Genomic DNA, 26,349 nt, shown 5'->3' on the forward strand with positions numbered 1-26,349 from the left:
GAAATAAAGCATTATTCACACTTTAACTGTAAGATACTGTTAAAAGTAATTTATTTGCCATTTTCTGCATTTATAAAATGCAAAGAAACCTCCACAAATCACAATTTTAATTTAAAAAAGTAATGTTTTATTAGCTAATGCTTCCCAATTTAGAAGTTACAGAGGTAGTTGAGCAAGGCTGTAGTTGCTTTTAATTCTATTTGTAACGTAATATTTCTGAGCAAAATGTAATTAGCCCCAATTACAGGTAACCCTTAAAATTCTTGCTTTTAAAATGCTGCACCAGAAGTGAGTACAACAAATACATGATTTTGGCACAAGTAGTAGCTTAATTCTTAAAACGCTGACAAAGCTGCACATTGCTCCCAGAATTGGATGAATAACTATTGATAACCACCCTTCCTACCATAACAGCAAGCAGCAATACGCTATGCAAAAAATGCTAACCACCAATGATGACAGATAGCTATATCTCTCAAAATATACTGTTCACACAACCAAAAATGTTCACATTAACGAAAGCTAATGTTTCAGCTGTGGAATGATTATGTAACATGCAGTATGGAATTGGATTTCATCGACTGAATGGGCATTTTATGCTCCAAACCACAAGCACATACGTGCCCACACACACAATACAACCGCTGTTCAGCATTTATTAACTAGCTCCTGCTAGATTAAATGCTTTGGGAACAACAGTGGGCATGGTCATGTACTCTGAGGTATCACAACTACATGGCCCACCAAAATGCAGAACATGCTCAGCTGTTATAAACACCACGACAGTTTGAAGTAGACACCATCAGCTGCATCTGCTTCTTATGAATGGCGATTTTAAAAATTCGTTTTCTTAAATATCTTTAACAAACTGGCCTCCTGTAAAGTAAAATGATATTACACTAATTAAACAGTCAAATATTTGTGTTGCTTAAATAATTTAATTGGATGTTGTTGTAAGCTTTACTTACTTACTTACTTACTTACTTGTTAACATGAACAACTTTTTGGTGGTTGTGGTACAGGTCCTGTCAACCGCAAACTTTCTGAAAGCACCGATGCAGCACTACCTGGCATTTCTTCTTGTCTCATAATGACATCAACCAAAAACCTAAAATTTAAAATAATAATAATAATAATAATAATAATAATAATAACAATAACAATAATAACAACAACAATAACAACAATAACAATAACACCAATTATACTATCAACTACAGGAGTCATACCACATGTTCAATTACCCGAATGTTCCTAAATGCAATGTAACATATAGCGTAGAGTGAAAAGGAAGTCACACTTGATCAAGGTCCGCGTCACTTTCTATTTTTAACCAGACATGACGTCTGAGAAAGGAAAGAAATAATAACAACAACAACAACAACAACAACAACAGTGTCTAGTTTCATAGGGAGTCTACTGTTCTCACCGACTAAAAAATAAGAAGCCAAATTCAAACCTTACTGTACTGAACTTCAAGGTGATTCAAATTTACAGACATGTGTATAAATAACCCCTCAATGTAAGTATGGCTACATTTGAATTCTGCTGCCCATTTCTTAATTCTTGAAATTGCAACCGAAGATGACAACACAAAAATGTGTGAATGTGAGATTGCATAATGGGCAGTTAGATGTATATAAAATGGCTGATCCCAAATGCATATCAGTACTTTTTACAAGAAAGTAACTGTAAAAAAGCACTGTGATAGTCCGAGTGCCAAACTGGATCAATGCAAACCAAAATCAAACAAAAAATTAATTTCTCAGTATGTTTGGAGCATGTGGATGAAATTCACATCTACCACATAACACCAGAAAGAAAACTGCAACCAAAGGAGGGGGTGGGAGGCAGTTGCTCGACTCACAAAGGCGAAGTCAATGTTTTCAGCTGGAACAGCTACGGTCAGATTTTTTTAAAAATATTTTTTTCCGACCTTCCAGAACTGCATTTCAATAAAAACAACTCATTATGAAATTATTAGAAAATTTGTGTTGTCCTGAAAGGGACTATACCAAAATGAATGTGCACTTATTTTACCTTAAAACCACTGCATTATTATTATTTTTTTTAAATAATAATTTCCCTCCTTCCTCTTCAGTCAGGATTCCTAACACCACATTTTTTTCAAAAATGATGTAATTAGAAACATCATTTGAATAACTTATGAATCAAATGTGACATACTGAAAGTATCCTATCACAACTACTTCAAACTAACTTTACCACAAACAGGTGAGTGAATCAGACCACAGGACAAAATTCTGGGACACGTTGGATTACCTTATAGTCGTAAGAGGATTTAAATGAAGACCCACACTGGCTGGTTGGTAAATTTCATTGACTACACCAACCTCTCAATCATTTACTCAACAAATGCACCTCAACTGCAAGTGCACAGCATACAGTAGAATAATACCCTGTGCAAAATGGTATGAACAGCAGCAAAGAGAGACAGCTAGAATTTAACCCAGAGAGAAACTGTTATCTTGCTCCTAACAGTATGAAAGTACATCACTTTTAATATTTGCTGTGCAAGGAAAGGCACTACTGAGATATTCCTGGAAACCACACTTGTCGAACTGTAAAAGAGAAATATTTTCATCACCACCAATTGGAGGTGTAATAACGAGTCTTCAACAGATTGTTCATTAGCACCTTTGAACGAGCTTTTAGTGAATTCAACAAAGAGCCTTTCCTCATAAGATATATCAGTGTGACTAAGTTATGAGTTTACACCCTTCCATCCTCTTCCCTCACTAATATTTGGAAATGCCACCTGCAAATAGAACAAGGACAAGCTGAAATGTGTTAAACTTGAAGGGAGAGCTGACCCCCCTTCCCACTATCACAAATGTCACATCAACTGTTTCTATTGTTTTCTGAGGTTGGGGTAGCTCCTCCACAGCATTCCCTTTTAATGTTGGTAAGCTAAGAGTTGCAGAACAATTACTATATTTGAAATTTCTCTCCTGTTTTACCTTTCAGAATGAAGCTACTGTGTGTGTGTGCGCCTCGCATAAAAATTCTTGGCCTCTTCGGGTTTGCCACTGAATTCTAAAACCAACACAACTCGATATTTTGGCACGTCAACCTGTCCCTAATCATTTATAGGTCCCTGTACCTTACACAAGACACGTGATGCCCACCTCAGGTGCCACCCCCAAGACCGAGCTTGAGGTGTGACCCATAGCAGAATACCAGCACCGGAAACCCTTTGTCTCTACTAATTAAGTTGCCTGCCAACCTGATTGTAAATGCTTCCTCATAAGCACTGGTGAAAACAAAAAATGTACTAGCGAGTATTAGGGTCTCATCAAATTTCATCCCGTGACCTTTATTTTAAAAATGTTGAATTATCACCAGTTTTTCAAGTTGTTGTAGCCTCATGTGATAGTCACATTCCAGTTGCCTGTCCTGAACTGTGCGAATCACCCAGCTCATGTAAGCCTTTCCATACTGACATGGAATTTTGTATATGCCAGTCCCAAATCATCCTTGATACAACCAAATAGTGCCTTAATCTTGGCACAAGAATGGAATGCACGCAAAGTCAAATCTCCTTAAAATCATCCCAATCTTAGGGAACATGCTCATCAATTTATTATAGAGATTGAAAGTGACGGGAACATCAATTTTTGGACATAATGGTAAACGTAGTAGTACTCTGGGACAATATTCATCGAAAACCAGCCCAAAGTGACATATCTGCGAGAATTGAGTTGTCAAAGCAGTGACATCCTTAGGACTCTGTTACAGAGAGCATATGCTATTTCTGATGCAGATATTATAAGGCAGGAACTTGCACACTCAGTAACAACGTTTAAGGAAAACAGTGGCGCATAGATGTAGATTCATCAGACTATGGATTAGGACCACCCCTAATGTTGCATAGCTCTGCATCCTTTATTCCTTACAGTTGTGGCATATCCTTTAAGATTAGAAGAATTTGAAGGTGAATTGACATAAAGAGTGTATTTCATCCACCTGAAAAATTAGAGCATTACTCAGCTATATCAAGGACTGTTTGGGACTTGGGAAGACTGGCATATACAAATTTCCATGTCAATGCGGAAAGGTTTAGATCAACCAATCAAGAAGCACAGTCCAGGACAGGTGTGTGGAGCAGCACTGTCACATGAGGCTACAATGGCCTGAAACATTTGCAGCAGTGGAACATGGTTTAAACAAGGGAGACGGGATGAAATAGGCGAGATTCTGATAGTTGCTAGTATAGCTGTTATTTTGAAACACTGTTCATAAGGAGGTAGTTTAAATTAAACTGATAGGCCATTCAATTAGCAGAGACAATGGGTTCCCTCTTACCTGGACATGCACTATTTCACATTGAAACACAACATCAGTTTCAGTGGCCACAGAATCTTTCCTGAAGGTGACAGACAGGTAGATCGCTAAAATATTGAGTCTTGACGATTTTAGAATCCTGCAGAAAACCTGGAGGAGGCTACTTGCATGTGACTCCTCACTGCATAAGAATGAGATTGAACAACAAACATGCAACACATTGTCATGTTGATTAATCGGGTTTCTGCCAGTTATTCGCGTCTTTCCTGCACGATATTTCAACTGCGTGAATTGCAGTCTTCTTCAGGTGCCGATTCCATGACAACGCATCACTGGGGAAGCTTGAAGACATGCAACACATTGATTTTTTTTTCAGTAGTAGTAGTAGTAGTAGTAGTAGTAGTACTAGTAATCATCATCGCCATCAGTTCAAAACTCGTTTGATTCGGCTTTGCACACGAACATGCACCTGCATGCACTTTTCATCAATTTTGTAACAGTGCTTTGAAGCATGATGGACACACCCAATGCATGAATTGTTCAGTATCAGTTCTGCATGGTTGTTTTCTCAGCAATAGAGATGAAGAAAACTATACTATAATCTTTGTTCCATTACTGAGCAAAAGGACAGTTGATAGAGATGGGAAAGCACACTGAATTTATCAATGAAGAGTGGAATGGGAAACTTTCCAAGTGTCATTTTCCCACAAAATGCATTTTCAGTGTTATTTTGTTCTTGGTACTCTGCTGCATGTCCCTAGACTTCATCTAGGTGCCAAACATGTAGAAAGTTTTTCAAACATGCATTAGTAGATGGTGCAAGGTCTCTGTGCCAAATTCTGCTTCCCTCTGGAGTCCCTAGATTTAACCCTTTGCCTACTGCAGCTGCATGTCCAGATGGCTGTGTCTAACACGTGCTTGACATTGCCTAATCCGTTTACCTGCGAAAACAACCATCTCCACGGACTGCTGTCTGTGCCTGAGCTCTTCACTTGGCCAACTTCGCCCTGTGCTGAAGTATTTCTGGAGCCAGGGCGGTCGTGAATGTCGAACAGTCTGTGTTTATTTGTAACATCGGTGATCACACTCAATGTATCTGGATACTTATTCCACAGCTTTGAATCTGGAGGTGAATGGCCTGACAGACAAAGTTATTGGACATACTGATACTTAACTATCAACTTTTTATACATAACTTATGATGAAATGCTGGAGGATCCGCAATGATCAAATATTGACGTTCATCTGAGCGCAATAATTCGCCTGCAAACAATTGTCGAGGGAAGCATGTGAATGCCGAGATACACTTAGGAAACTAATCACTATATTTTGAGACATTAACCCAATAAATTATCCCCAGGGAAACTTCAAAATCAAAAAGTGAACATTTCTGAATTCTTTTTGGGACACAACTGTTATTATACAGTAGACATAAACAATGTTGTACAACTTTATTTGAAGAATTCAATAAGGGAATATTAAAGTTTCTACAGTACCTGTTTAAATTTCAGAAACTTAACTAAAAACTGGCTTAACCAATTTGGATTTTTTTTTGTTGCATTCTTAATTGTTAAGGCAAGGTTTGAATGATAGAAAGATTGGAAAAGTTGCCTAGAAAATTGGAAAATTCTAGAAATACTGAAAGAGCTTTTTTCCTATTCGATTTTCAAGATTTTTGTTATTCACAATAGAAATGATCAATATGAATAATTCTTTTCTTGTTTCGTTCATTATAGTCTTGTGCTTCAGGCATCCAATCTGTGTTTATCAGCCCATCCTCCTCCATCATTTGGACAGACAAGGCAAAGTTAAAAATATTTTTTTATTTTTGTACTTAATTTTCATTTTTTAAAATTTTTAAATAATTTTTCCATCCTCCAGGTATTACTCCTTGACTAAAAGTAGTTCTTCGTTTGGTATGTTTTGAAACATGGAACAACATACAAGGGTATGTTGCATGTTTTGCATTCATATTTTGTTTGTTGATGCACATTCTGTTTCGAGCACCCTGCACAGCTATGCCATAGTCCACATTTCTTGGGCTGGTCACTTGGAATAACATTTGGAAAGTGTCTTCCAGTAAAGCACAGAGGATTCTTGTCATCAGAGCATCTTCCTTTTATATCTCTTCTCTGTTCTGTAACAAATTTTTCCACAAATTCTCATACCAAACATAAATGAAAATCTGCTAATGGTATTTTTCTCCCTGTCACCAATCTGTGAAGTGTGTGCTGCTATTCTGTGGTTGTGAAGTCAGAGGAACAAGTCTGGACTTTTATACAAATTGTCAACATACAGGGTATGTCCATATTCACAGTATGCCTTCATTAATGTTGCCACTATATCCCAGATTTCTCTAAACTGTGGACTTAATTTCTGTTGTTGTGTCTGTGTATACAATGAAATCCAAGACTTATCGAGTTTTACAGTCGCACAACACAAATTTCTTGATTCCAAATCTACTTCTTTTCAAAGGAATGAATTGTTTAAAAGATAAGTGACCTTTGAGCAATAATAGGCTTTTATCAAAAATACACTGTCCTCTCCACAATTGGCAGAGTTGTCACTAAAATGCAACATTCTCAAAAGTAACATAAAACGGTCATGGGATATAGTGTTGCCAAAAACTGGAATGCTCAGAAGTACACCTATGTACCAATATCCCCTTATTCTCAACTATTTAACATGGGCCATGAGAAGCCAAGTACCAATGAAGCAGTACAGTTCCTCAAGACCAGTATCTTCCCAGGTGGACAGTCCAAAATGAACTGATTCAGTCATATCTACCATGCTGAAAGTGTAAAATCAATTTGTTTCAAGTGCTATAAATTTCCATCAGATTTTCTGATTGAAACAGCACAAAGAAGAATAGAATGCTTGAACCAGGCACTAGTTGCCAACTATGTCCTGAAGATGAGTCATCAAATGCATGCAGTGCTGGACTGAAATCATGGTTTCCCATTCAAATTTGTTACAAGGTGTGGACTTTTACAGACTGATTCATCTTCACTTTAATAATCTGAAGAAGTACTATCTTGCAAGCTCTATTACGTATAGTATGTGGATGCATAGTATTATGAGATTCTTCAGAATAACAACAAGAACAACCACAACCACAACCACAACTGTCACCAAAAATGCCTCGCTCACTGTCACTGTCACTGTCACTCCTTGTGAGTATCTCCAGTATCTCTTCATTAGTGGAACTACACCGATGCGCCATTTGTTTGTGGAACTCAAAGGTGATATATAGCACTCTAAAAATCCTGATGAATAGGCAGAAAGTTAAATGACATCACAGAAACAGAATGCAGATAATGACACAAACCATCTAGCATGAATAGTTAACAGCAACTGTGAAGTTTGTCAGAAATACTGCAGACACGCGATAGATGTCCACAGGAGCATAAGTAGTGGAACCGGCTGATGGTAAAATCTGTAATTAGGACTTGGCTACACTCCAGGCGGCAACGGTGAATGCTGGCTGCAGCGCCCATGGGAAATACTAGAGCAGCAGCTAACGAGGTCTGCAGCACCTGAAGAAAGGTGATGCAATTTATTTACACAAACAGTGTCATTACCAGTTTTCAACCAACAGGTTCACTCTCAGACAGCTATTCATGTTTATGTTAAATTTGCAATTTGTTACATTTGTTGTTTGTTTTTATCTAACAACTAATGTGGGCAACAAATGTATTATAAACATGTACAACAATCCGAAGACAAACCTGTCAGTTTGAAACCAGTAATAGTGCTACTGTGTAAATAAATAGCATTAACAGTGGCTGGTTACTGCTTTCTTCTTTGTAAGCATCAACTTATGAAAATTTTCTTACCATCATTACAACCAGTCAGTTTCCAAATATGGCAACAGAGAAAAACAAATACTTTAATAAGAAAATTTTCTTTTGTCTCATTTTTTGCAGTGACGTGGTGAGTAGTACAATTCTGTGGTATGAGAATACCTTCCCAATTTTTTGGATACAAATGAATTGTGTACAAACAGAGAAGCATTGTCTCTTCCTTCTCCAGACAAATGTCAGATTTGACACTTAGAACAGTCTCCATTTTCACTCTTCATATGTTCAGTAAGCCATACTAACAGACCTAGAAGTGTGAATCAGATAATTGTGAGACTGGAACAGAGTGAAAGTTGTGGAGGGAGAGCAGGGGGAAAACAATAACCACCACATTTTAACGGCCTCTACTTTGCCACCTAGTATCCACACAGTCTCTGGCTTTGTCAGAGAATGGAAACAGAATCAACAACACATTACTTCAGTCTACCTTTACAGTATCACAGGGAAAATTCCAAGAGGGACCTAAGCAGGATGCAGCCTGGTTCAGTGACTGGACTACACACATTGCACAATTCACTAGTATTTCGAAGCCTTTCAGGATCACAACAAAACCTCTGCACAGACCACATGGCATTCACTCCTAAAGCTGCCTGGAAACCACTGAATTTCACAATGGGTAAAGGTCAAATGATCTCAGCACACATGTGCAGCACGCATAATAGTGTCCTTGGCTGTGACTCAAATACATGGAGAGAAATTTTAAAAAAGCTAACTGGATCCTTATAGTTAGTATGCCTAGTTATGCTTACTTCATAGAATCATTCACCATGAGGCCCTCTTTGGCAGAAGTTTCTGTCCAACCAATGAAATTGTGCTCCTTGTAAAATGATTCTATTTCCATTTGCTCAACTTGGCGATGTGGTAAATCACACTGAAAAAGAAAAGAAAGAAATATGAAATATATAATATGGTTTTCATAAATGTTAGAGACCAGAACACAAATAGGTCAACAGTTGCATCTACCACAGACAGAATCTTGGCAGAAATTTGTGGGCAGCAAATTGGACACATTTAAGGATAACAGAGCAGAAAAATAAAGTTTCACAATTTTCAAATTACAAGATTAAGATCTTATGATCTGTCTGAAACACTGCTTTTCAAATTTTGTGAAATTTAAACCAATTGTTTGCCTTGCTTGGAAAACAAGGTGAAGGAATGGCCCTACCCCTCATTAACATCTAACACACTCATTCTACAAGACAGACCCTTGCGCAAATTCGAAACTGTCTAATTATTTTGACCTTATTAAAAAGTATTTGATGATGGGAAACAATCTCACAGAAAGCAGTCGCATGAGAAACTGCCAAAATGTTCCACATATGTAACAATTTATTCAAGAGCTGATGGAACACCACATCAAACAACAATTAACAATTCTCTAGCAAGGATAATTTCCTTACTTAACTTATTGCCTTACAGATCAACACGCCATGTGTTCATTAAAATATGTTAAATTTAATGCAGGAAGCTTCATATGTAGGTATGTTTGTGCAGTACTGATGATATGAAAGTAGCAGCAGAATTCACATCTCCTGCATCTGCTCCTCTTAAAGACACCATTGGCGTTTCAAACAGGATTTTTGTATCTATCCATACAATGTTTGCAGTCTGCTGTGTGCGCCTCTTATTTAGTGCTCTCAAGCAAATTCTGGAGTGAATCATTTAGCATTTTGGTCTTTCCCGCAGGTACTCTTGACAAGTTTTAATTTTTTGGTTTGTTATTGCAGTTGCATCTAAAGGACTGCAGTGTTCACTTTCACTGCAGCTGATGAAGGGACAGTTGTTGTGTCAGTAATAATGCACAAGTCCTGTTACTGCTGGAGGGTGGAATTTATTTCCTACCATGTTTCGAGTGTTCATTGTCCACTAAAACTGTGTGCTGGTTTTGAAAGTTCACTGTCTATGTGCATCCAAAATGGAGTTACTAATTCCTTCAATCACCAAACAAAAAACAGATGTTTACAGCACAGTATTGCACTGACATTAAATGAATGCAACAGGTAGTAGTTATACATAAACAAGCAATCTGACAATTTCATGCGAGTACAGTAGGAGTCAAGCTGCAACTTGTGTTCTTGGACTGAGCAACACAGTATTTCAAGATTTAAGCTGATCAAAATCTGTGAAATTCTCTTGAATGTGATGCTGTACTAAAGATCTTTATAAATCCGCACTTTTTGTTTTCATGTTAATCATTAACGCAAAAGAATAGAAATGCAGCAGAATGCTCTAAACATAACTTTGACAAACTTATTACATACACACATTTGCTAGTATGTATGCACACTATTGTTCATCAGAACTTTCTAGCTGAAGATGACAGGGATTAACTGAAGCGTTCAATACTGCTTAGCCAATTCACAGCCAAACTGTCACCTGCCAACTTAATGTGGACCCCAGTCTATGCTGAAAATCAGTGTCACCACAACCTACATTTCAAAAAGTAATAAAGACATGAAATTGCATCATCATTCTGTTCTCTTTTTGTTTGCTTATGTATGATGTCACACACCACATTACTGTACAGTGTGTCTCAAAAAGAATCATCCAATAAAAATAATTTAAAAAATCACTCTAACATGTATGCGATAAATGTACTGTTGGGAAGAGCAAACTCTCGAGTTTTACATGGTTCCTTCTAGGTAGGAGTAGTATGTACCCACTTCACATCAAGTAAAAATGGTGTTTTGACAACAGAAATGGTTTTGTGCTCTACATTTTGCACAGCACAGATCAGTAATAACTGTTCAGCATGACATTCGTACTAGGTATGGTGCGGATCCTCCTACAGCACAGAGCATTAGACGATGGCATGAAAAAATTCGAGAAACACACTGTTCATGTAAAGGAAAATCGCTGGACCGTCCCCGAGTGGCTGACGCAGATGTTGAAACATTCGCCACAGTTTCACAAGGAGTCCATACAAATCCACTCACCATGCAGCTCGACAGCTCAACAAGCCCCTGATGTCCGTATCGCGTGTGTTGCGTCAACGTTTACATGTGAAACCATACAAAATCCAGTTACTGCAAGTTCCTCGTTAAGGTGACCACAACATGCAGAGTTCTGTAATTTTGTTCTTGGCAAAATGGAGGATGACAGTTTTCTTCCACACTTGGTGTTTAGTGACAGGGCAACATTTCATTGAAATGGAAAGGTCAACTGTCAATGTGAGAATATGGGGTATGGAACAACCAGATGGGGTTGTACAACATGAGAGGGACTCTCCAAAATTTAATATGTTTCGTGCAGTTTCATGGGAAAAGGCGTATGGTCCATTTTTCTTTGCTGAGAACACTTACAGGAAGCACATATCTCAATATGCTTGAGAACTTTCTTTTCCCACAGTTGGAGACTGATTCAAACTATTTTGTTTACTAACATGATGGGGTACCGCACCACTGGCATCTGGAGGAGTGGGAATTTTTAAAGCAAAGAATTACTGAATGATGGAACAGTCGCACTGGACAAAATGATTCAGCCTTACATTACTGGCCTCCAAGTTCACTGGACCTGACTGTATGTGATTGCTTCTTGTAGGAACAACAATGAAAGACCTGAGACACTGCACAACAGCAGCTGTGGAAGGCGTAACTCAAGACATGCTCGCTGCAGCATGGGAATAATCCGAATACAGCACTGACATATGCAATGCATCTTGAGGGGGGGCCTATTGAACACCAATGAAAATGTACGAGAAAAACTTTGAGTTTCCCGTTCATCGTAAAACAAAATTCATTGTATATGTTAATTAGTTTCAGAAATACAGACTCGGGTCAATCCATACCAAGTGGTCCAGCACTGGTTGCTTGACCATCTCAGAAAAATTTTATATTTGCTAGGTGAATTCCCCAATGTTTAGTAGTCACAAAAATATTTTTTTTTAATTTATTGTTTATTATTTTGAAATGGCAGCCATATTTGTTCGAGGTCGCAGGCATTTTTTCGTATTTGCAAGCATCTACATTTTTTACAATTATTCTGTAGTGGATTGTCCTAAGCCTTTCAGAAAAAATTCATTTAGTTCAACACACACTGGGCTACAAATTAACGTCATTATCACTTAGCTGACTGTATTCTTTACTATATTTTTAATAGTTCAAAGTCATCAACCACGAATTAAAAACACTCACTTTTTGAACAGTAGTTTTCGAAAGAAAGATTAATTTCTCAGCTTCAATATTTTTTTTCTGTTGTTACACTGTATAGTATAGTTACTTTTTTAGAGTATCAAAGGTGAGAGCTTACACTTAAAAATACATTACTTTAAAAAGTTGATTTTTTTTTAATTTTTCCATTTTTTGGCCTGCAATATCTTTGTCGGGGGACCAAATAAAAATCTGCAAATTTCACAGTTAATAGACCTTTATGATATCAGAAGTCAGTATAAATTTCAACTTTGAGATTCAACTGGAAATTATGGGAAAAAGATAACAAACACGAGTCAAGAATACATTTTTTAACATCTGCAATATCTGGTGGGCTAATCAAATGAAGTATACCAATTGCATAATATAACACCACAATACACTAGCTAATGATTATTTGTCAAAAAAATGCTGTGGTAATTGTTTCAGCAGGCTAACAATTGCATCTGCAATCCTATACAATTCTGGTTCTTGTCGTACCCCTTACACCGACAATTATCTACTCACACTTATTTAGCTAGAAGTTCTTGCAAGTGTGCAGTTGAAAAATGGTGTCTCAGTGTTCTGTCGGTGTTGTTAATAATGAAGCATGTCATAAAAGTGTATGAAATGCATCATGAAGACATTACTTTAATGAAAGATTACAGTGAGGAAGAAAAAGTGTTGTTTTACTTATGAGTCAGCCCAGAGATCAAATCAACATGCAAGGACCATGAAATGAAATACTTTTAAAAAAATTCATCACCTTTTTCGTCAGTTTTGCATGGACTCTTGAGAAACATTAGAAACCTATAACAAAAAGTCTGCAAGAAATAAAATTTGATCATCATTCTAAAAATAAAAGCCCTTTTGTCAATCTCATACCAGGAAAACCATTGTGTCCAACATGTCAGTCTAAGATATTTGTAATTCACAAGAGAAAGAATAGTGAAACCTCAGATACAGAATTTTGTGACTTATCAGCCACCATTAAAAAAGTAGATACTGCTTGTGAAATCCTGGGTATATCGCCTGCAACTAAAATTAGAAAACTAAGTCAAGATAAAAGACCAAGTGCCTTGAATACAAAAATTGAGAAAGTGGCAGTTACATTCAAAAAGAATTTGGAAGTTTCATTTCAAAATACAAATTGTACTAAAACAGATGGAAGTTCTGAAACTTCACCAACCGAATATGATTATTAGATAGAAAAACTAAAAGCAGTACTTCAAACAAAGAGGATAAAATTATCAGTTTACTGCCAAATTCTTGGAGTCAAACAAAAGTTAGTGACGAATTTAATGTGTTACAATGTCTTGTTAAGTTAACAAGGCAATCAGTAAAAGAACAGAGAATTTTACCAGCATTACAAAAAGAAAATTGCATTTTGGTAGATGAAAACACAATCAATAAAGTTATTAAGTATTACGATGGATGACAATAACAGCAGTTTGACGTCTGGCAAAAAAAAAAAAAAAAAAAAAAAAAAAACCTGTTTCTGTGAAAGAAAATGGTTCTAAGATTCAAAGACAAAAAAGGTTAATATTGTGTAATTTAAATGAACTATTCACTGATTTTAAAAAAGAAAAACCTGACATTAAAATTGGAAGATCAAAATTTTGCGAATTGAAACCAAGATGGTGTATTGTTGCAGGAGCATCTGGCACCCATAATGTTTGTGTTTTTATCATCAGAATGTAAAGTTGATAATAGATGGGGCCAATCTTAGAGTTGACTATAAAGACCTTTTGGAAGTTATGGTACGCAATATTGACAGTTACAATTGTATGATCACAGGAAAATGTCAAGATTGTTCAGGCAAACAAGCCTTACTTGACATGTTTGTAGAATCCAAAGAAGACTGATTGATGGCTGACAATATGAAATACATACAATGGGTCACACAAGACAGAACTGAAATGGTGACAGTCATAAAATCACGAGAAGAGTTTTCTGAAGTGCTGGTGGCTAACCTTGAAAATCTGATACTGCATCATTTTATTGCACAAGCTCAAAGTAAATTTTTGAAAGACAAAAAGCAAACCTTGGCAGCTAATGAATGCTTAGTTCCTGCTGACTAATTTGGAAAATTATTCCTTTGTTGTTCAAGATGAAGTTCAAGGGCACTACACTATTCTATTATAAAGATGAAGAAAATAATGGGCCACAGCTTTTGTGTCATAAGTGACTACCTTGAACACAACACTATAGCAGTGCACGTTTTTCAAATAAAATTAACAAACTACATTAAACAGCACAACCATAAAGAAAAACTGGTTTACTTTTTGGATGGGGGCAGCAAATATATATAGCACCGGTGGACAGGCACAATAAAATAACACACAAACACCACACAAAATTTCTAGCTTTCGCAACCAACGGCTGCTTCTTCAGAAAAGAGCGAAGGAGAGGGAAAGACGATAGGATGTGGGTTTTAAGGGAGAGGGTAAGGAGTCATTCCAATCCCGGGAGCGGAAAGACTTACCTTAGGGACGCGCACGCGCACACACGCGCACACACACACACACACACACACGCACACGCACACACACGCACACACGTCTAGATATTGCAGATGTTAAAAAACCATTTTTGAATTGTGTTTGTAATTTTTTCCCTAACTTCCAATTGAACCTCAAAGCTGAAATTTATACTGAAGTTTGATATCATAAAGGTCTATTAACTGTGAAATTTTCAGATTTTTATCTTGTCCCCCAACTAAGATACTTGCAGGCCACAAAACGGAAAAATTAAAAAAATCAATATTTTAAAATAGTGTATTTTTTAAGTGTAAGGTGCTCACCATTGATACTGTATAAAAAGTAACTATACTATACAGTGTAATAGCAGAAAAAATATTGAAGCTGAGAAATTAATCTTTCTTTCGAAAACTACTGTTCAAAACGTGAGTGTTTTTAATCCATGGCCGACAACTTTGAACTATTAAAAATATATTAAAGAATACATTCAGCTAAGTGATAATGATGTTAATTTGTATCCCAGAGTGTGCTGAACTAAATGATTTTTTTCTGAAAGGCTTAGGACAATCCACTACAGAACAATTGTAAAAAATGTAGATGCTCGCAAATACGAAAAAATGCATGCGGCCTCGAACAAATATGGCTGCCATTTCAAAATAATAAACAACAAATGTTTCAAAAAAATATTTTTGTGACTACTAAACATTGGGGAATTCACACAGAAAATATAAAATTTTTCTGAGATGGTCAAGCAACCAATTATTTTTTTCCTGGACCACTTGGTATGGATTTACCCACATGCCAAATCAGATGATCCGAAGTCCATAGGTTCAGTTGACCCAATTGCACCATAGTCTACTACAGCTATTTGATTTGTCACCAACTGTATAGGCTGCCTACTCATCATCCAAGATTCCGGAAAATGGTCCATTCTCACAACTATTGAACTGCCATGGAATGTCTTTCTGTTTATCAAGCAATTCTTTTACACTTATGCTTCAATTCTTACGCAATGTTGCCATTTCCACTGACCATAACCAGATGGTGCTGCTTCAACATTAACACTATTTGCAATAATTTTTGTGATCTGCATTCTCAAACATTTATGCCCTCCTACTAAAGTATTCTTCACAACTACATGATACACTGTTGCTTTAAGGAATATGCAAGACCCCAGTGTAGTTTTATTTATTTATATTTAGAATGAGACACTTTACCCTCCAATCTCATGGATTCTGGGGAGGTATGTATTGTATTGTGAAACAAATGTGTGGTGCTAACATTATAAAGGTAAAAGAATACACCAAATGCCTCTTACAATTTGCATAGGTGCCTAAACCGAGCTATCTAAGGCAAACACCAGAAAGCTACTCCCCACATCCCAACATTCTAGCACATATGCTATAAAAGTAAATTACAACTGTTGTAGGGTTAAAAGTTTTTACAGCGCATGCTCTAAAGCTCTGACCTTGCCACATGTTACCGATGTCTTATAACAATTGCAGACTTACTGAAAATATGGGAATTTTCTACGAGCAAAAACTTTTAGCCGAGTACACTTTATAGAAGTGGTGTGGCAAGCTTCTTTGAAATACAAGATATGATGAATTTAACATTTTAAAATGCCAAATGGGGCTGAATTTTACATTTTGCCTAGTGTCTTTTGGAATACTTCAGAAGTTGCAGCCACTAGTAGTTGAAATGAAGCCTTTTGCCATCAAAGTGATCACTGGTGGAAGCATTATGGACTTCCTGTTTCTCACTAATGGTTAAAACTGTCCCTTGTGTGCCGTAACACAAACCAGTGCAACCTATCTCATAGCAGCCATAGGACAGAGAGAGAGAGAGAGAGAGAGAGAGAGAGAGAGAGAGAGAGAGAGAGAGAGGGGGGGGGGGGGGGGTGTTAAGAAGCCCTTGTTGGCCGAAAGCTCACTTTCTGACAGCTTTTTGTTATCCCTCCCTGGGACTCAGCATCTATGCTATATGGTGAGTAGCAACTATCCTTTTCATAATATTGTGATACTCAAGTTCGCTATCATGCAGTAGCAACCTAAAGCCAACACATCTTTTGGATTCAACTCTTCATCTGGTACTTCATTTTATAATCCATAATGAAGACAGTGCACTCACCGCTGCAGAGAGAAAGTTTCATTCATACATCTTTTATATGTTTACAAACAGTGGTTAAACAAGAAGGCAGTTTTACTGCAGTGTGACAGAACTATTCAGGTAATCATGGCATATGGGAAACTGAGAATTCCATTGTTCTTCCAAGAGATGAAAGATTGTTGTATAAGAGATAAGGATGTCTTGTGAATATTAATATTTTTATATTAATTTCTCATTTCTTTACGACAGAACTGACAGCCAGTTTAGGTCCAGAATGAAATATTCACTCTGCAGCAAAGTGTACACTGGTATGACCTTCCTGGCAAATTAAAACTGTGTACCAGACCCTGACTTGAACTCAGGACCTTTTCCTTTCACTGGCAAGTGCTCTACTGACTGAGCTACAAAGGCATGACTCGACACCTGTCCTCACAGCTTTACTTCCACCAGTACATCTCCCACCTTCTGAACTTCACAGAAATTCACCTGTAAAACTTTCAGAACTAGCACATCTGGAAGAAAGGATATATTGGACACATGGCTTAGCCACAGCCTGGGAGATGTTTCCAGAATAAAATTTTCACTCTGCAGTGAAGTGTGTGCCAATATGAAACTTACTGGTAAATTAAAACTGTGTGGCAGACCTAGACACGAACTGCGACCTGTGCATTTCATGGGCAAGTGTCTTCGCAATATCCTTTCTTCCAGGACTGCTAGCTCTGAAAGTATTGCAGAAGAACTTCTGTGAAGTGTGGAAGGCAGGAAACTAGGTAGTGGCAGAAGGAAATCTGTGAGGATGGGTTGTGAATCATCCCTTGATAGCTCAGTCTGAAGAGCACTTGCCTGCAAAAGGCGAAGGTCCTGAGTTTGAGCCTCAGTCAGGCACACAGTTTTAATCGGCCAGGAAGTCTCAGCTAATTTGGATTTCATTATAATGTGACCAATCTATGCAGCAACCTCAAATTAGTCTGTAGCAAAATTATATGGGAAATTTATCAATGACTGCAGCAAAATGAAAAGGGTGTTTCCTGAGGTGACAAATTATAGCTGTAGTGCTGAGTGGACCCCACAGTCCTGTCTCATTGTTGAGCCAAACAAAACTGCCTTCAACCAGCACAGCACAGGAGTCATAATGTTACTGTTCGAACATTTATTAGTCTTTGTATTTTGCTGCCACCCTCAAACAATAATAAAAATATCAAATTACACCAGTATTTTTTAATTGTCTTTATAATGAAACAGAGAGAGTCATATCTACACTTTTATTTTCTGTTTGTCCATATTCCATCATTGACAGTGCAAGCCGATTATGAAACATAAACTTTACAGAATAAGGAAAATGTACTGAGCATGAATAAATATGGTGTCTAAGTTCAGTAGTCAATATTTTCGCAATGGCAATTTCACTACAGGCAGGATAAAAATCTTGTACGAAGAGCTAACAAGGTAGTGCATTGGCTTGTATCCAACTGAACTAAAAATTTCAATGACTGATAAAGAATATTGGTGCAGTTTGTACAAATGACAACACAGTCCTTTAAACACCTAAGCTGTAATGGTAGCAGCAATGTAACATTAAAAACATTTGAACTATTCATCAACAAAATACAGCACTGTAATGTACCTTGTTGGCTAGCAGCATGCACGGAATAGGGCTACCATCTGGAAGACTACACTTTGAGTCAACATCTCTCTTCCATTTGAGTGTATTTACAAAAGAATTTTTGTTTGTTAAATCAAACATTATAACACAGCCATCAGCGTCTTTATAGTAAACTCTGGTCATCCATGTAAATCGCTCTTGTCCTGCAAAGCGAAAGAAAACATACTCAGCTTTGACACACACACACACACACACACACACACACACACACACACACACACACACACACACACACACACACGTAATAAAATAAAGTTAATGAAATATAATCCATGTTTAACTTAAAAAATGAGACAATGAATTAATTTACTTATACACAGGCCAGATTAACAATGTTGTTTGCAGTGTAGCTCAGTGAGCATGGAAGGGGCTGAATGGTGGTTGTTCACTGTGATCTAGTTGTGGCAGCAACAACTGTGCTGTTTCATATTGAATAGGGTTCCAAGCTGCCATTATTACCCAGAAATAAGCTAGCTTTCGAGGATTGTAGTAGGCTTACCTACATTCTGCACAGACATTCTGTATAAAATAATCATTTCACACAGAGAAATGAACTACACAATAAAGGTAACCTGCACCAGAGCAGTTAGAATGGTATTAAAACAGCAATAAGAACAGAAGCTGCAAATAAGATCATTCACTGGTTGGCTGTTTGCATAGTAACTGTCCTGCAAACATAGTGTTGATCACTTTGATATTCTGAATCCAGTAATAAGACATGAAATATTGGGAGATTATAATTAAAGTGCAGTTACTAACTGTTACTATCATATGGAAACAAAACTTGGTACATATTCTAACGTGTTAAAGTAAAACTGATTTACGCCAGAAAAAAATTAGTTCCAATTTTGGCCACCTGGAGCAAATCTGTCACTGTGAATGAAAGAAAGATACACAGAAATATTTCCGTAAGTCATGTATTAGGAAGGGATGTGTGAAGAAAAGTCAAACAAGTGAGAAATGCATAAAGTTGACTTTATTATTAACCTACACTGAACAGTTTGTTCAGTATGAGTGCCAGAGATGACAACGAGATGCTGCACCTGGTGGCCAAAATTGAAGCTTTTATTTTTTTTTTTTTTTTTACCCCCAGCATAATATAAGTTGGTTCCGAATTAATGCATTGCAATAACTACTATGTTTCGCTGCCATGTGATAATCACATTTCACACTCAATAGTATTTGGATATCAATTACATCCTGAAATAAGAATCTCTTCACATTATGGCATAAATTAAACAAGATTTGAATGGTTCAAATGGCTCTGAGCACTATAGGACTTAACATCTATGGTCATCAGTCCCCTAGAACTTAGAACTACGTAAACCTAACTAACCTAAGGACATCACACAACACCCAGCCATCACGAGGCAGAGATAATCCCTGACCACGCCGGGAATCGAACCCGGGAACCCGGGCGTGGGAAGCGAGAACGCTACCGCACGACCACGGGATGCGGGCAGATTTGAATGAGTTTTGGATATCATTCCTGATGGATTCTCAGAGCCCTGATTTTAACTGTATTGGTTATTACACAAGTATTTCTAAACGGTCACTAGATGATGAAATTTAAGATACATCATGAATACTGCTGGCCACAGAGACAATCATTACAAAGCATCAGTTGTGTATAAGCATTGCCCTTCTTAACTATAGCTCCAGGAATATATGTACCACTTGAAGACGTCACAGCTTCCCTGCTTATCACAGTTTAGTGCAAACTGGTCCTCATGACCAAATGATGCCAACCCACTTCCCCTTTTGACAACCCTACAGATGCATTTCTCTTATATAATGCTGGACTATTCACTATCAACGGTATGATTCAATTACTAGCATCTTCCACACACTGCCATCCCAATGGCTTGCTTACAATATATATTTGCTTCAACTGTTCAAAACATATCTACAGCCCTTTTAGTGATGCTGCACAGCAGTTCCACAATAACAAAATGCTAGACCCCTAAGTAAATTGCTCATCCAATGTCTCAAAGTTTATGAATTGGTATGAAACTTTGCAGTGTAAGAACACATTGAAGGACACGAAGTAGTCCAGGCAAATAGTTCCTTAGTAATGGGAGCACTCATTTCTTCCTTCACACAATAACTGCCTGTATACACATGTAAAACCCCACTAGCTCTGCACTGTTCAATGCAGTCTCATGCGCGCTTTCTGACTAATCATTTTCATGTCATGCTCTCCTTAGAATGTGAAGAAAGTAATTTAAACATTTTGTTTTCTACTAATGTGGTATTGTGATTTTCACAAACGATAGCATGTGATGGCTTCATGGCATTTATGTTGATTTGTACGATATACTAGTCTTTTCTTGTGACTGTATTAGCTGTTAAAATTTGATTACACATATATAGGGAAAAACCAAGGGGAATAACAAAAGTCAAGGCAAATAGAGTGTAAGTTAAAACCAAAATTATATGGTCAAACTCTGATGCAGGTATTTGCAACTGAAAACTCATTTACGACCTGGAAACCATTCGTGAATACTGCAGTGAATTTCCTGATACTACATAGATTCGATCACTTGTTAATACTGCTTCTTACCAGCTATATCCCAAAGCTGAAGTTTTATAGTCTGTGTCTCAGACCACTTCAGAATTTTCAAAGCAAAGTCCACACCTACAGTCCCCTTGTAGTCTTTCTTATACGTATTTTGCACATAACGCTGCACAAATGATGTTTTCCCAACAGTTGGATCACCAATGATGATTACTTTGAACAGCTTCTCTGGCATATTAGGTAGTTCTGCAAACAAAAGATGGCCAGCTTTGGTGTTAATTATTACAGATATAGCAGAAAAATACATTTATTGTACTTTTACAAATCGAAAATATTACACTGGAAGGAATCTAAGATATTACAGACAAAGTAAAGAGTGACTATCAAGACACTACCAAGCACCTTTAATAAGGAAATATGACATCACCTTTGAGGGATACTAATAACAAAGTTCTGCTCTGGGCATGCAAATTCCGGCTGTGGAGAAGTTTACATTAAAAACCAACTGAACTATCAACTTACCTTTCTCAGATTCTCATATCATAATACCGTACTTTCATCCCCTTTGTTTCCTTCCTTAAGCATCACTGCTCAATTTGTCTTGCTCTGTTGTTCTCAGTAAAAAAATTATCCTTCCACTAGAGCATTATCTTTGTCAAACTCCAGAAGTAAAAACATTGGTAGGGCAAATCATAATTCAGTTCAAATTTCTAAAAGCCACTTTTATTTGTATTGCAACTTTATTTGTCTTAAGAACACCTTTTTCTTTAATACTCTACTACCCTAAGTAACACACCAGCACTGCAACTGACTTCCAGCATGAAACATCATTAGGAATGCATTAACACACGCACACGCACGCACAAATTTAATTCTGACAAAAGATTCTGCCCTGAAAGATGAAAAGTTAATATATTTAATGGTGACATCTGTCTGTTCTAAGACTGGCCTCACCCACAGCTGCCACAACATTTTTATTTTCAAGTGGGAACCCCCATTTTTATTGCAGAATCAGGTGCAGTGAGGGGGGGGGGACCTATGGTTTACTCAAAATATTTTTCTCAATTCGTAGTAGATTGTGCTGTAATCAACAAAATTCAATTTTTCTGGTTTTGTAATTAAGAGCCAACACATTAAACTCTAAATTACATTTTCAATAAAAATGTACAGTTTTTCCATTCTAAATAGTTGATATTGTTAAAAATTTAATTTAGTTTTGCAAATTTGATTGCACAGTAAAGCTTTTATGCTTAGCTACTCCTTAATGTAACATAGTTTTCTGCTTCGTTCGTGGTTGATTTTGATAAGCCTCTACACCACCAGGATGCTCGCTTTTGTTGACACTCCTTGAATCTCACCACGGAGGTGATTGGTTTTATTGTGGTTTCCTATCCACCTGCCTTAACTCTCATGCCTATTACAGTGCCATCTACTACCAATGGAAAAATTGCTTTGGATAAAACCTAGGTACTTTTTGGTGTATAATCTTGAATCTTCAATTAAAAAGGAGGGGGCTCCTATTTGAAAATAAAAAGTTCACCCCCATGGGGGGGGGGGGGGGGGGGCGGCATTTTTAACGTAGACAAATGTCCACTTTGAAAATATTAACTTTTCTTGGACATTTTTTCATATTATGTGTATTTTCTTTAGATATTTAGTTGTTCCACATTAAAACAAATGCCCTCTATGTACACCATATTACACACAAAACTGTACTGATTAGTTTTCCATTATTAACACCTATGTCCAGTTCGATCAAACCCTTAACATCTATGCATTTCTACCTTTTTAGCAGACTAGAACAAACATTTCACCTTAACACTTGGGAAAGATTACCTCCAATAAAAGATTTGAATTCAGCTGACTATAACCTATTGTTTCCCATTTCTTGCTAGTGAGTAGTAAGGCTGGAGGTGGGGGGTACTATATTAGAAAATGTTCATTCTGAGGTTTTCTAAGCACCAGTATTATTTCACTTACATCAGTAACCAGAAGGTAATACCTTTTGTTGTATTAATGGGACAAGGGAATTTTAGCCCATGATTTTTCTTCCATTAACCTTTCTCACCTATTTCAGTGTCTTCAAGAACAGATACAAACGCACCTAATAGAGTGGTGAAATGTTGGTGCGTAAAGGCACAACTGCCACATATTTCCTCTACTCATAACAGCAAGTAAAATCAGCATAAGAGATCTGCTCAGAGAGATCTGGCCTATTTCCTCCTGTAACAACATTGTGTAGATCCAGCTCTTTGACAATGTTACCTAGCAGATTACACAGACATGATAACAACAAAATGTCGCACAAATTTTGCAGAAACATTTAACTATTCAAAGTGGCCTTACCTGAAAGAGCTGGTTTTATAATACATGATCATATATCCAGGCGAGTAAATACGGCTGCTCATGCAGCAATCATTAACTACATATTTTACGGCTTCAATTCTATCAAACTCACAGTTGATCAATTCCGTAACTTTTGCTGTATATCCCTAAATACTTACTCTGACCTTACCTTCACCACTGCACTTCATTATGTCCAAACAGCTTATACCACCCTTCTTGATTCGCATAAAATGTCAGATCTCAAAGAAATCCTTTTTTTATGAGAATTAAACTATCATGGAACTAGTGTCCTTGAAGACCTTTTTTATAATTTCATGTGAAAATTGTGAATGTAAAACTTCAATATCTCAATGACTGGTCTTGATGCAAGCTGTGTATGGATATTACACTATTTGTTCAAGTACGTAAAATCATCACGGCAACACACTTTTATATCTTTTTGCCTTTCTGGTTGAAGGTTAATGGAATGCTTCCACTGCTTCCTTATTTCTGCAATCTACATCTGTACTCTGCAAATCACTGAAGTGCATGGCAGATGGTTCATACCACTGTACAAGTTATGATTTTTCCCGTTCCCTTCGCATAAGGAGCATGGGAAAAATGAGTGTTTAAATGCCTGTGTGTGCACTTTAATTAATTGATCTTGTCTTCACGATTCCTATGCGAGCGATAAGTAGGGGTTGTAGAAAATTCCTAAAGTCATCATTCAAAGCTGGTGCTTGAAACTTTGTCAGCAGGCTACCTTGGGACAATTTATGCCTATCTTCAAGAGTTAGCCAGTTCAGTTTCTTCTCTCTGTGACACTCTCCCACAGATCAAACAAAACTTAACATTCCTGCAGCCATTCTATGTATACATTCAGTATTCCATTAATCCTAATTGGCATGGGCCCCACACACTTTAGAAATATTCTAGTGATTTGTAAGCAATCTCATTTGTAGTCAGATTGCATTTTCATGGTATTCAACCAATAAACTGAAGTCTACCACTTGCTTTGCAGTGTTACACACAAGTATTTACAAGAGTTGGCCAATTCCAACCATGACTCACTGATATTATAGTCATAGGGTACTATGTTTTCTTTTTCTTCTTCTTCTTCTTGAAATGCATAGTTTTACAATTCTGGACATTTAAACCAAGTTGCCAAACTTTGCACCACTTTGAAATGTTATCTAGATTTGCCTGAATATTTATACAGGTTCAGACAGTACTCCACTATGGATAACTGTCATCTGCATAAAGTCTGAGGTTATGATTAATATTATCGCAAGATCATTAATATAAAATATGAACAAGGGTCCAAATAACTTCTATGGAGCACAGCTGAAGTTACTTCTATCTGATCATCATTCAAGATAATGTGCTGTGTCCTTCCTACCAAAAAATCCCAATCCAGTCACAAATGTTGCTTGATACCCCATATTATCATACTTTTGACAATAAGCATTGATGTACTACTTATTCAAATGCTTTTCAGAAATCAAGAAATACAACATCCACCTTACTGCGTTGATCCAAAGCTTTCAGTATGTCACGGGAGCAAAGTGCAATTTGGGTTTCACACGATTGGAGTTTGTGGAATCCCAGCTGGTTGGCATGGAGGAGGTCATTCTGTTCAAGACACCTCATTATGTTTGAGCTCAGAATGCTTTCTAATATACTACAAAAAATTAGATGTCAAGGATACTGTATGGTAGTTTTGTGAATCACTTCTACTATCCTTCTTGTAAACGGTTGTGATGTGTGCTTGCTTACTTCCAATTACTGGACCTGGGTTTTTGTTTGACAGCTCTGCTATAGATTACAGTTAGAATACAGGCTAACTCAGCCACAAATTCAATACAGAATTTGATAAGGATTCTATTGGGACCAGGAACTTTTTTCAATTTTAACACCACTGACATTAAAACTTTTCAGTAGTACAAGGATTAAATTGAGGCCATCCTCCTGGAGTTTCCTTTTTGAAGGAACATTTGAAAATGGAGTTAAGCATTTCAGCTTTTGCTTTTCTACCATCAATTCCAATTTGTCTCATTCATGAATGACTGGACACCAACTTTGGTGCCACTATCAGCCTTTACATATGACCAGAATTTCTTTGTTTTGTGAAAGATCATTTGGCAATATTTTGCTATGGTAATCACTGAAGGCTTCGTGCATTGCTCTCTTGACAGCCAAATGCATTTAATTCAGTATCTCACAATCTATAGCCGTAGGCTTTGTTTTACACCTACTATGCAGTAACATTGGTTTCTTTATTAGTATCTTTACAGTGACTTCATTCCTTGGAGGTTCCCTCCCATTATGAACTGTTCTACTGGGTATGTATCTATCCTGTGCATGGTTAACTGTTCTTTTAAACTTGAGTCACAGTTTATCTACATGTTCCTATCCTGTGTCAAGTTGGAAGTTCCTCATCAACATGGTACACTACTGCTTTTTTAAAAATCTCATTTACTGACCTTGTGTATCTTTCCACTTGTTTTCAGTTGTCCTTTGTACTTTGGTAGTCATTGTTGCCACAATTGCATCGTGGCAGTTTCAATGTGGACCTCTGCAAAGAGGTCAGATCTATTTGTTGCCATTAGATTTCATATATTGCCACATGAGAGGGGTTCAGAACTGTCTGCTATAGGTACTTTTCAGTGAAGCAATTAGTAATTTTCACAGAATGTCTTGTCAGACCCACAACTGACAAAACTGTAATATTGCCCAATGGATTGTTGGATGATTAATGTATCCAATGATTATTACTGTGTGATTGCAGAACTTATATACAACTGACCTGTGGTTTTCTCTAAAGTTTTCGATTACATCCGGAGGTAAGTCAGGTGGTTGATAAGAGGGATCCAGTTGCCATTTTATGCCAACCCCTGATAATGAGTTTTCCACAGTTAATCTCACCTGCAGCTTCAATTTCTATCTCAGCAGACCTGTTTCTC

The 26,349-nt window shown here is 37.1% G+C and overlaps 1 protein-coding gene across 23 annotated transcripts in view; it reads right to left on the reverse strand.

Annotated features, from left to right (window-relative positions):
- Positions 1 to 592: 592 nt before the first annotated feature.
- LOC126297604 (ras-related protein Rab-7L1-like) overlaps positions 593 to 26,349 on the reverse strand; it is a 140,316-nt gene continuing 114,559 nt past the window's right edge. For 4 of the 23 annotated variants that reach the window (XM_049988590.1, XM_049988597.1, XM_049988603.1 and 1 more), the window contains 5 exons: positions 21,107 to 21,307; positions 18,505 to 18,686; positions 8,914 to 9,035; positions 985 to 1,108; positions 593 to 876 (listed from right to left, as the gene is read on the reverse strand). In XM_049988590.1, the coding sequence (XP_049844547.1) occupies positions 988 to 1,108; positions 8,914 to 9,035; positions 18,505 to 18,686; positions 21,107 to 21,307 (626 nt within the window). In that variant the 3' untranslated portion in view covers positions 593 to 876; positions 985 to 987. Of the gene's footprint in view, positions 900 to 976; positions 1,109 to 8,913; positions 9,036 to 18,504; positions 18,687 to 21,106; positions 21,308 to 26,349 lie in introns of all 23 variants that reach the window. The other 19 variants (XM_049988594.1, XM_049988601.1, XM_049988607.1 and 16 more) reach the window with 10 other exon arrangements.

This window comes from Schistocerca gregaria, chromosome X (assembly GCF_023897955.1).
Source record: "Schistocerca gregaria isolate iqSchGreg1 chromosome X, iqSchGreg1.2, whole genome shotgun sequence".
Lineage (NCBI taxonomy): Eukaryota > Metazoa > Arthropoda > Insecta > Orthoptera > Acrididae > Schistocerca > Schistocerca gregaria.